Raw genomic sequence first — 12,380 nt, forward strand, 5'->3', positions numbered from 1 at the left:
ACTGACAAAGGAGCCCAGGCATTGGAGGCTTGCTTACTTAAAGATACCCAAAATTTGTCTAGTATCTATCAGGGGTAGTGCAGTCTATTCTTTTGATGACGTGTACATTTGGTCCAAAGTACATCGGGCATGCAGACTAGCCGGTGCCTCAGCATGCGCCTAGGAAAGCACCAAACTTCACTCAAAGGACCAGCTTGCTCGTCTCATTTGACCACGCATTGTCACAAGCTGTGCACTGGATTAAGATTGTTCATCTGTTTTGTTCGCCTATGGCAACCGATTGATACAACAAAATTTGTAAGGAATACCACATCCAAAAATGGGACGTGTCAGTCAACGCTCATTATGATTGCATGACAAAGATGAATACTCTCTAATGACGTGGGATAGCAATCACCATGCTTATTTCTTAAATTCTTTTTATGCAAGTTTGTTTATCATGCTTCTATGCATTTGTTTTTCAACTTGTGCCCTCCCTCTGAAAGCTTCGCCCGAGTGTAAACGATAAAAACACCAGACATGGTGTGGTGTATTTCTTCATTGGGATATATGCTATCACACCGGAGGCCAACAGAGACATGACATAGTAGGCTTGGAATGTATGAGAACTGTGCCGGTAGCTGAGGCAAATATTCTATAACGACTGACATTTGGATGTCTCGGAGATGCATTGGGTTGCCCATGCACGAACACTCCTATGCTCATTTCCTTGCCAAGTAATTAGTGAGATTTTCTAATTCACGCTAGCAATCCACAGGCACTGCCGTCCTTTGTCGAGTGGAAACCGATATTGCTGAAGTAGTTCACAACATGCACACACGCCAAAGCTGATCCACGTTGCATGTTTGTACAGCAATTTCTACTTACTATAGTTACTGCTGCACCCAAAGGCCACACAATGGTTCCTCAACAACTTTGTGTGAACCGACATCACAAATATTTTGCAGAACTACATATAACATCTCCAGATCGCTCTGCAGCAAGTGATACAGCGTGTATTTCTGTGGTTTATTGCGAAGTTTTGTGAATTTTCTGTCCTTTCTACCATGCAGAGTACAAATGCACTCGCTTCAAGACGTCGACCCTCCACCTCAAAAGCAGCCTCTCCTCAATGATAAGTAGCGAGATTAAATGAAAGGAAAAAACCAGACTGATACTGTGGTTTCGTTTCATTTAACCTCCTTCTGCATTTCAGGAAGCATTGATACGTCCAATAAATGTTTTTGTTTAATTTAATTCGTTGAGTAATGTCTAACATGCAGCATATGCACATTTGTCAGAAGTGCTGCATCTTCGCTGGACATACATGCATACAAGCTGCATATATCAAGCACCAAAGACAGTCGTGCACAGGAAACATGTTTAAATAAGGTCTGACTGCCATTGGAACACATGAGAAAATTTTGCCACGCATGGTTGCCAATTTTGTTATAGGAGTGCCATGAGCACGAGCAGTCTAATGTATAAGCTCATTAGAGATTCAGTAGGAAGACATCAGAAAGTCACAAGAAACTTCTTTGGAGCGTACATTAGGAAGACATTTCATGCTCACAAGAAAAAGACTCATCAAGAATTCAACAGAAAGACGGTGGTCAATATGTTTTAGAATGATATTACGAATAGATAAGGAAATTCCAAAGAAACTGCTCAGAAAATCTGATGACTGGGATGTCAAAACTCGCGAGACTCATGTGAAACTCGTCTCATATTTTCTTAAGGGTTGCACGCGGGCATGGTATGTTGCTGTTGATGACGATGATAATGATGGTTTATCGACAGGCCTTTCGGAATGGTGTGGTGACAAATAGCCACCTAGCCTGCTTGAGGTGCAGGTCCACCTATGCGCAGCATGTAACTGCTATATGCAACTACCACATGTCGGGACACCTGGTGGAATATAACAGAACTGCAATGGAAAGTTTACACTTATTGACGGTACGCGGTGCGCATGTCACATTTCGTATCAAATGTCATGATACGATGCTAAGGCTGATGATGATGTAATGGGATCCCCTTTGGAACGGGACGGAAAAAAGTGTAGTCTGCTTGCTTGAATTATTCAGCTATGTCATACACATGTTTTTCACTAGATCAACATACATACATCTCCAGAATATTTACCTTCCTTTAGAATTTTTCAATCTACCTTTCCAATGTACCGCTGCCTGTGCAAGTTCTACATGAGGTGTCTCCTGCTGTAGTAATATGCAAGTGCAATGCTGAGGGCGCATGTATAGACGCTACGCGGCGTGCATCTCACATCGCAAGGCAAGTGGCACCATACAATGATAATGATGATAATGTTTTATTGGGATCCCGCATGAAACGCTGTGGTGACATGGTCACCTAATCAGCTTGAGGTAATCAGGTGCATAATTTTTTTCTATCATTCTTGAAAAATCTCCTTAAAATTACTTTTCTTTCTGAAGTCCAAGTCAACTGCCTTGCACCGCTGCCTGTGCATCTGCTACATGGCATTTTACCCACTGTAATAATATGCAGCTGCCCTGCGAAATGTCCACCCATCGACGCTAACCGGCACGCATGCATCGTCACGTGTCTCGTCGCGAGCTAGGACGCGTTTATGGAACATTTTTCGTGGAATGCTCGCAAGCGCTGCTTCTATCTAATACAGAAAAAGAAGGTGACGTGGATCAGTGGTGGATTAGCTGACTCCCACGCAGCCGACCCGGGTTCGCTCCCGGCGGGAACTGGGTGTTCTTTGTTCTATTTCCCGGTGATAGCTGCTACGAACATCGGCTGCGGCGGCGGCGGACAGCATCACCAACCAAAATGGCTATTGCAATGAGCCTATTACAGCTTGCTCTGCCAAATAACAGGACTTCACTGACGTTAGCATGACTTTACCTGTTATTTGACAGAGCAAACTGTAATGGGCTGATCTATATATAAAGGGATATATATATATATATATATATATATATATATATATATATATATATATATATATATATATATATTCAATAAATTGAGAGGCAGATTGCTTGAATCTGGATTTCGTTCGAATTATGATAGAGAAGCCCGCGAATCCTTCCTTATCTGTAAGTTTGATACCGTCGCATGTGGTTTGAATGAATGTGTAGGCAAATTGAGTTGCCTGTCTTTGTAGCCCGTCACTTGTCCCTTCTTCTACTAGTACGTCCCTATTTCCCTTTTTCTGTGTGTGTGATTGCTTGGTGACATAGCACATATTGGGTGACGTGTTGTTGTCACGTGGCGATTGGTTCTTGCAATTCGTTTCTTTGCGTTTTTATGCTTTGTATTTTAGATGATATGTTTGCAATCGCCGTATATATATATATATATATATATATATATATATATATATATATATATATATATATACTGGCACAACATTCGCATGTAGTCCTGCAACTCTTTGTCTCAAGGCATCACACATAGGCGTAGGCAACTCAATGTATTATCTATACATGAGTAAACTTACCGTTTCCGTATACTGCGTCAAACACGGTACGGGATCAATTGTATCTTGCTTTCTTCTGTAGCAACTGTGACGATTTTATCGATGTTTCATTTTCCCATAAAAATCTCTCTCCACCGTGCGGGTTTTCGCCGAACTATTACGCCAGACTATTGTCTTTGCGTCGAATTATTAAGAAATTCGACTTCGTCCTGTAATCTGCTAGCCGCCTGGTTATCTCAGATGGTAAAGCGGCTGCCCCGAAAAGGCGGTTGTCGGAGGTTCGTATCGCGGACGAGGACGAATTTTTATTCGACTGCCAGGCTTTTCTTTCGAGGAAACCGTTTGGGTTTGCTTTGCAGCAATCGCTGCAGTTGGGTGGATGTCTCGTTTTCCCTTAATTATTGCATCTTACCGCATTGAAAATTTCGGAGAAGTAAGCTTCTTTGGCTCTTGAGGAAGTTGCGGGATGTTGGTGTTCTCCGTCCTCAAAAAGGGATACTTCAAGGTGCCATTGCTGATGTTGGCATGACACGAAACCTAGAAATAAGATCAAGCTAATTCAGCTTTCCCGCATTCGCAGATTTATAGAATACTTTTCATGCTTTCTCTTATTGATAACATTCGTTAGGCGTATTTTACTTTTAGAATTACGAGTCGTTATATTGAACGCAGCCTTATTCAAGGGTGTCAGCGCGACCTGGGGAAGGTATTTTTTAAGGATTGACGCACGTGCTACATTACACAAGCTGCTGAAAGGCAATAAATGGGCAAGCTACTGCTGTTCGAATTAGTAATTTGCGGAACTAAACAAAGACCTAGTTTGAAAGGTATGCAAAAACAGAATCTGCCACAGGTACCACATCCAAGTCCAAATCGGTAAATTGAAGAACTGCAACATGCTATAGACCGCAACCATACGCAACAATGGCGCTATTGTGACTACAAGTGCGGGGCATAAAAAGACGCAATCACACGTAAGTGCTACTGCGTCAGACATCAATGCCTGCGCCAACCACAAATACATTTTCTATGTCTGCGTAGGATAAAATCCGTATACTCAGAAACCGCTTAGACAGAATTGCCGCTTTAAAGGAATAACAGTTTCGAAATTGTTGATTTTGTATGTGGGCAAGGGAAAAAATTATGTTTTCTTTATATGGAAACAAAATATTCGCGTACTCTCTGTAAAGAAAACGACGGAAGCAAGCTCTGAGAGCATCTTTGTTTCTGAAATATTAACCTATCCGACATATTTTTCTGACATCGCTATTCTGGGCACAAAGATATCCTTAATAAGCGGGGTAGACTGAAGCAGGCAAGTATTTGATATACATTTATTGCATCGCCTGTGGAGACCTGGACAACTACGCGAAAACTTCATGGACCACATAGAGAACCAAAATGAGGATCACCAAAATCACAAGTCTTACAGCACGCCGTTCGATAATTTTGGCGGCCCCATGCAGCCCCACGTGTATTGGGCCACCGAACTATGTTTTTATTTTTAAACGTTGCTATGGACTTTCCGATGCCGAAAGTAGTAGAGCCTAGTCAATCCAGTAGACATTGACCCCGCCCAAACCACGAAACAATCAATCTGCAAAATTACCGCTTATGCTAACACTTCTAACAGTGTTAAGACTTTTAAGATTCTTAAGCAATGGTTCTGCATCTCTGCACATCTCAGCAAACGCAACCCCGTGAAATCCATTTGGTCCAGTGCAGGTTGGAAAATACGGCAGTGTATTCATTTGTAGATAACTAGGAAAGCAGCATAATATTTTCTTTAGCATGCCGTATGATTAAAAATGATCTCGCCAAAAAGACCACACTGTACGTTTGCCTCAGCTGTTTATTTTATTTGTTTGACGAATCGTCATATTTCTAGAAGCCCCGAACACAGAAATTGCTGCTGCGCGCTCAGCTGATTTATTTTTAGCAGAATGCGTTGTTGGGCAAGTTGATTTATTGTATTTGGAAAGATTGGATTTGCTTTGTAGATGATCAAAAGGAAGAACATAGGACAGGCGCAAACTAACAAAGAGGTTTATTCGAGGGAAACACTTAAATATCAGTTCATGCCAGGGCAGGCGCATCAGGGTATCAGCAGCAGATAAGAGGAGAAAAAACAAAATAAGAAAACACCAATCGCGTGGCTCAGCTAATCCTATATTCTAGGAAGCATGCCTCCCTATTGTAAAGTATGATCGATCTGTCACTGATGCGTGCTTGTCCCTTCTTTTTTATATATTATGCCTCTAGAAGTTCCCGTGCTTTTTTGTTACTGCACTTGCGCAGGATATTAACCTGGTTGAGCAGAGGCCATGCATTGCCTAGATCATAAATGCATGGCCTCTGCTCAACGACATTAAGATCCTCCGCAAGTGCAGTAACAAAAAAGCACGGGAAACTCTAGAGGCATATTATATAAAAAAAGGCACAAGCACGCATCAGTGACACGTCGATCATACTTTACAATACGGGCGCACGCTTCCTAGAAAATATCATTAGCTGAGCCACGACATTGGTATTTTCTTATTTTGGTTTTCTCCTCTTATCTGCAGCTGATACCCTGATGCGCCTGCGCTTGCATGAAATAATATTTGAGTGTTTCCCTCAAATAAACCTCAGTTGTTAGTTTGCGCCTGTCCCGTGTTCTTCCTTGCGATCGTCTACAAAGCGAATCCAATCTTTCCAAATACAATGATTTATTTTTTTTATCACGTTTAGGCATTTTCGAAGCTGAGTTATGCCTGAAATTTTTACGGAAGGATGCCCTAAATGACTAATACATTACATTTTCTATACACCATGTTCATAGCTTCTCGAGAAAATAAGTGCAGGTGTGCTTCATAAATAATGCTGGGCCTATGTGTATGCTTGAAGGGTTTGCTTGCTTTCAAAACATACATGGTAGTTTTGAAGCGAAAAGCTTCACTACGCTAGTCAACACCGCGCTTCGTGCGAGGCGGCGTATGCCAGAATTGGCTCCGTAAGCGTGAACCGAGTCGGCGCAGGTGGCCACTGCCGCACGCTATGCGTCATCGCTTGACGTTCGCCGCAAGCGCGTGTTTATCGCGGAGGCCGACTATATAACCGCTTGCCAGAGAATAGGCGCGCGCATTCAAGATGGAAGGAAAAGAGAGTGATACTGCCGATAGAGAGGGCTGTGTTTATGGCTGTACAGAAATCGCAAGACGATGTGCCCAATAATGATGAATAAAGAAGTTTAATAATCCTCCATAACTTATGGTATATATCATTGATAAGCAATTTGCATAACTACAGAAGGCACACGTATAGCATAACCGTAAGCTAACCAAAGCATATCCATAAGTGAAACCGTAAGCATAACCATCGGCTAAATCATAAAGCATAACCATAAGCTAAACCGTAAGCATATCCATAACTTAAACCATAAGCATATCCATAAGTTAAACCGTAAGCATATCCATAGGCTAAATCATAAAGCATAACCATAAGCTAAATCGTAAGCATAACCATAGGCCAAATCATAAAGCATAACCATAAGCTAAACAATAAGCATTACCGAACCTTTTAGCTTGGAGATATCCAGGCTTAACCTTAGCTCAGCCCCAGCCAATTTTTTTACCCGTATTTTGATAGAGCACAGTTTACAGGCTACAAATGGTCAAGGAATGGCTGCAGGTACATAAATGGTAGAGCGATTGCACCAACATTTGTTTATGGGTGGAAACATAACAGAGCTCGTAAACAAGTAACGAAAACGGAAAACGAAATCATACGCTCGGGTCACGATTTTTTTTCTTCCTTCTTTCAGTAAGCGCTGGGCTTTGTTTTACAACTTTCAACCGCATCCTACTAGCGCAATTCGCACTCCTAAATCTACAGTGGAAATTTGCGGAAAAAAAGTTTCATGCACTATGAAGAGTTTTTATTGTAGAGATCGTTTATACACGATTGTATCGCTAACGGTAAAGCAAGTGGGAGAATGTGGAAAGCGACAACAAAGATGTCATTGGTTGACCGACCACAAGTCATATTACAAGTATAAAAAACAAACACTGAACCAAATGCTGAATGGTTTGCCCTTGTACACCTACATCCATTGTAACATATCAAGCCTTCATCACTATCAAATGATATATTAGCCACGCTTCTGTCGCTGGAAAGGCAATAAGAACACCCTTCCGATTTACCTGCCTGAATAATACGCCACATGCTTGAATGATAAAAAAGAACCCCCCAAACGAGGAATACTTGCAAATAAACTTATCACTCGACATTTCATGCAGTTTAAGTGCTTTAACGAAGTACCAAAAATTAAGAGAAAAAGGAAAGCGACAAGAAAGGTAGGAGGCGTTGGAACCAGTCTCCTACCTGACCTTTCATCTTTATTCTCTTAGTTTTTCCTCTTTCTTTAAAGCACTGAAAATTAATGATATGTTCATATATTCCAACTAGCCCAGGTATCTGGTTCAACTAGTTCACTTAAGATAAAATCGTAGTTTTACTATTGTATTGCTACACGGCCTGCATAAAGTGTCATTTGACCAATTGATCTGAGAAATTATACTTTAACCAGTTACAAAAGCACCATACTTTTGAGGACCTTAAACGGTTATTGCCCGCATTCTGGCCCATGGGACTTTAACAGTGCACCAGCGTAGCGTTACAAATATTATAGCTCAATTGTGAAATCTTTAACAATGCAGTCACAATATGAAAAGAGGGTGAGTGCCACAAATATTTAAACTAGCCAAAAGATTTTTGAAGGGCCTTAATGGGTTCTCATCGGAATAAATTTACTCTGTCCAATAATGTTATGTCAACCGAGAGTCAATGTACATATTAGCGGCTTAAGAAAATAAGTTCGCAAATCAATAACATACAATACAATCAAAAATACACAATATTTAAGGTATTTCTGGAGAATTTCTTCGATCACGTAGGTAAATTATCACAACAATCGCGTTAGTGACTAGAAAAATACCTATTCAGAGTATTGTACATTCTAAACAAACTTCCTAACGAAGAAAGGCAGGGTACTTTACAGCCACAATGAGAGGAATTCATAAGCGCCATCAGACACGCAAGGCGCTGACACCCTTAATAAGTACAGCTTAATAAACCTGGGCAAGCGACTCCCAGAAAACCGAAATTTATGGTTGCAGTGCCCATCTATGACGTCCTTGGGCATCATGCCTAGGATGACATACGGGACTGCTTATTCATCACAGTTAGGCGAGCCTGAATCGTACGTGGAAAAAATGCACCTCTCTCTCTTCAACCTTTTCTGCACCTCTTTAGATTTATTTATTTGCCGCGCCCTAGCCCTGTGCGGTGGCTCAGTGGGATAAAGTGTGGCGCTGTTGAGCTCGAGGTTGCGGTTTCGATTCCCGGTAACGGCAGCCACATTTTTGTAATCGCAGCATGCACGTGTACTTGAGCACTGCTTAAAAAAAAAGCCCTGATGGTCAAAAGTTTCGCAGAGCTTTCCACTATGGCGGCATAAGCTGACTTTCCAATTTGGGGACGCTGAGGTGCAAGCATTACTCTTTATCGGTGCAATACCTGCATAAGCGCACCAGCTATTTCAGTTTTTCAGCCAACAAGTTAGCATTTGCTGGCTGCTGTTTGAAAGGTCAGGGGAGTTACCGCTGCCGGGGCATTCCGCTACCAAAGCGAAACAGCAAGCAACATGAAGTCTGCGTGTGCTAAATGCCTTACATTTTACACACAGGTGATCTATTGTCGAAAACATATACAGTAAGGGCCGTTTTTCTTTTTTGTTTCAGAATAGCCACTTCAGATATAGTACGTAAAGATAACATGTTAAAATATATTGCCAAGCTTCAAATAATTGATTTTATGTGGTGCCACACTAAGGAAAAGATGTGCTTTCAATATCGGCTACTTTGCCTGCAAAATTAATTGCATAAGAAAGTGTACACTAGCGATGCTCGAATCGTCATGTTTTAGAATCGAATCTAATAAAGGTGTCCCAAGAAAACGGCGTCCAAAAAATCGAATGCAAAAGGAAATATCTTTAATTTTTGGCACTAGTCACAATGACACTATTTACCGGTGGCAGAAGTTTTAAGCTTTCGCGATCTGGCCACCTGAAGAATTAAGAAAATTGTGGATTGAAAAATACAGGTAATATCGATCAAACATTCCAAATGCACATTCTCAAAAATTTCTGACGGATAAACGGCATTAGTCACGAAGTTCATAGTTTGAGTAACTGAGATATGTTAGGGAGATGACATAGAAAAAAAAGAGCGCCAACTAAGACAATAGCCTGCGCAAGAACGACACAGGACAAGCGCGAACTTAATCTATCTTTATTCACTTAAAAAGAGGAAATATAAGGAAAATCACAGATGTGCGCACAAGGACCACAATGCATCATCTGCCAGACCGTTCCTCATATGACAGTTGGCTTTTAAAGAGGGTAGCAGAAGCATTACTCACACGGTGCCTTTGTATCTCTGCTTCTGTCAAGACTCTTTACCTCTCGGAAACGTAGTTAACACTTCTTGCTGTAGAGGCATTGTTTCCGTGGTGAACGTTCTGGCGCCCAGGCACACAGTGCAAGTTGCGCAATGTTGCGAAAGATGCGCACCTCCCTGTTCTTTCGGTGACCGCACATGTTCAGCTGCGCGGTCATTTACGCATCTACCCGTTTGGCGCACATATGTTTTACCGCAGGTCTATGGTATTTAATATACCAAACCGGCGCAGCACTTTACAAACTGCTTGCCATGCATTTGCTGCAGCTGCTCCTCGAACCCTCGCTGGCCACGCGGGCGCAGAGCCGTGCTTGATTCCGAGGAGCCGAAAGTACGACTGGGACGCCGAGTCTGTTCGCCTCCTTTTTCGCATTGTGGGCGATCCTATGTACATACGGAACTACTTCCAGCTTCGCAGCTTGTTTTTCGTGTGCGCATGGTTTCTTGACCATGGCAGGCCGCTTTGATTTTCTGGCAGAGTGCTTTTCTGTCTGATTTTCTTTCTCCTGGTCGTGATTGTCTTAGTTGGCGCTGTTCTCTTCCTAGTTCAAGTATGCACCGTCTAGCCCAACTGAATGTTGTTCTGAACCATGTTAGGGACATTGAAGGTAAATTGCAAAGTGTGCGTATGATTTAGAGGGCTAAATGAAAATACCTTGACTCTCGTTCTTAGCCAGTTTAGAGGAATTATATGAAATTCTTACAAAGTATTTCTCTTCCCTGGTAGGAATAAAACACAAAAATAAATATATTTAGAGCAAATGCAGGCACTCTGTAGGTGATGTATACTGAAAATAATCTAATTGCGTAAGTTGAAAATACGACATAATACTTGTTATTTTTGAAATTTTCGTGCTAGGCATGTTATTTAGGTTTTAAATATGAAAGAATGCTGTGTGGGATGAAGGCTAAATGATAAATCAGGCGAGGGTAATTGCAGTCTTTCTATAAAATTACTAATTAAAGCGCTTCAGAGCGTCATATTGCCGTTACCCGCAATGCTTTACAGAGGCGTAAAACAGCAACCTTCGAAATCAGTGTAAATGAAGGAAATTATACGTCTGAAGGGGCAAAGCTTTCTCGCTCGTGGCCTAAAAATAGGTCTTGTAAACAATTCGAAAACTCCATTTTTTGTGTATATTTTCATGCGTTACCCAAGGTTCCTATTTTATCTCCCGTGTCTCCTCGGGGAAATACACCTGGTTTATATTTGTCTTAAATAAAGGTCATGTTACTGATAACATCTAGGAAAAGTTCAGCGTAGTGGGGTCATAGTACCATTTGTAATAAATTTTGGGTTAATGTGCTTGGGAACTCCATAAGTGAGCTTAAGGAGCTGTGCAACACTTAGCCTGCTGCACTGACATAACTACCAATTCCATGTAAATCCAGTTTAGGTAATGCTGGAGGGGGGAGGGGGCAGGAATTGCTAGGAAGCTCGGAGTAATGTTAAATGCTTGTGGAAAAATTGCAGCCACACCAACAAAAAATCCTTCAGCAAGTGCTCAAAATCAAGAAAGGGGCTCACAGATGGAATAGCACACTGTGGTATAAAGTTTGTAAACAGGAATAAGGTGCCTGAGAAAGGCTGACCAGCGTTTCAATAGGAGGACCTATCTTCGTCAAAGGCGACCTCGTCATCCTCGGTGTCGCGTGGTTAGCGTCGCGGTGCACGCGCACGCAGGGACGGACCGACACGTACGGCCACTTCCTCAAACGAAAAGAGAATGCCCCTCCTTTATTGTGCCCGAATATATATAGACACACACATGTCGCAGGGGGCGCCCCACTCTGGTGGCAGCCTAACAAACAGGGCTGAATTTTGGCGACCTCTACATCTCCCCCCTTGAAGCATTGAAGGTTAGACGGGAGGGACTCAGGAAGCCAGACGCGTCAAAAGTTTCACAAGTTCAAACGGAGCGGTGGAACAACAGGCCGGCCGTAACGTGTGCGCGTCACACCGTCACTGCGGTCCCTGATTGCAGGGGACTGCTGCACAGACTGTCCGATGGGGACCGTTGATTCCACGATCTTGGCAGGCTGAGGTTCCTGACAGCGAACTTGCTGCAGCGGTGGTGATTCCTCTCCGGAGGCAGTAGGCCCAAAAGGCACTAGGTGACGCCGGTTGCTCTGTAGGGTGCCACGTCACTCCATTTCGACCACGTAGTTTCTTGGTCTTTGCCCCCGGAGTGAGGACCGTAGCCTGCACTTGATCAGGTCGCACCCAGACACGCTGACCTGTTTGGAGTGGCGGTAAGGCTCGAGCTCCATAGTGCCTTTTGTAGTTGTCGGCCTGCTTCTGCTTGTAAGCCATATCCTTGGCGACGAAGTCTTTCGTTGGCGGCCAGTTGGGACGGAGCTGGGAGCCTTGCTTTGGGACTCTGGTTCTGAGTTGACGCCCCATCAACAGCTGGGCTGGACTAAAGCCGTCTACTCCT

The 12,380-nt window shown here is 42.7% G+C and overlaps 1 protein-coding gene across 1 annotated transcript in view; it reads right to left on the reverse strand.

Moving 5' to 3' along the window:
* The window catches only part of LOC142589082 (uncharacterized), a 96,707-nt gene that overhangs the window by 60,667 nt on the left and 23,660 nt on the right, over positions 1–12,380 (reverse strand). The window contains exon 2 of the mRNA XM_075700866.1: positions 3,858–3,982. Within this exon, the coding sequence (XP_075556981.1) occupies positions 3,858–3,982 (125 nt within the window). The remainder of the gene's footprint in view (positions 1–3,857; positions 3,983–12,380) is intronic.

This window comes from Dermacentor variabilis, chromosome 7, assembly GCF_050947875.1.
Source record: "Dermacentor variabilis isolate Ectoservices chromosome 7, ASM5094787v1, whole genome shotgun sequence".
In the NCBI taxonomy this organism is placed as follows: domain Eukaryota; kingdom Metazoa; phylum Arthropoda; class Arachnida; order Ixodida; family Ixodidae; genus Dermacentor; species Dermacentor variabilis.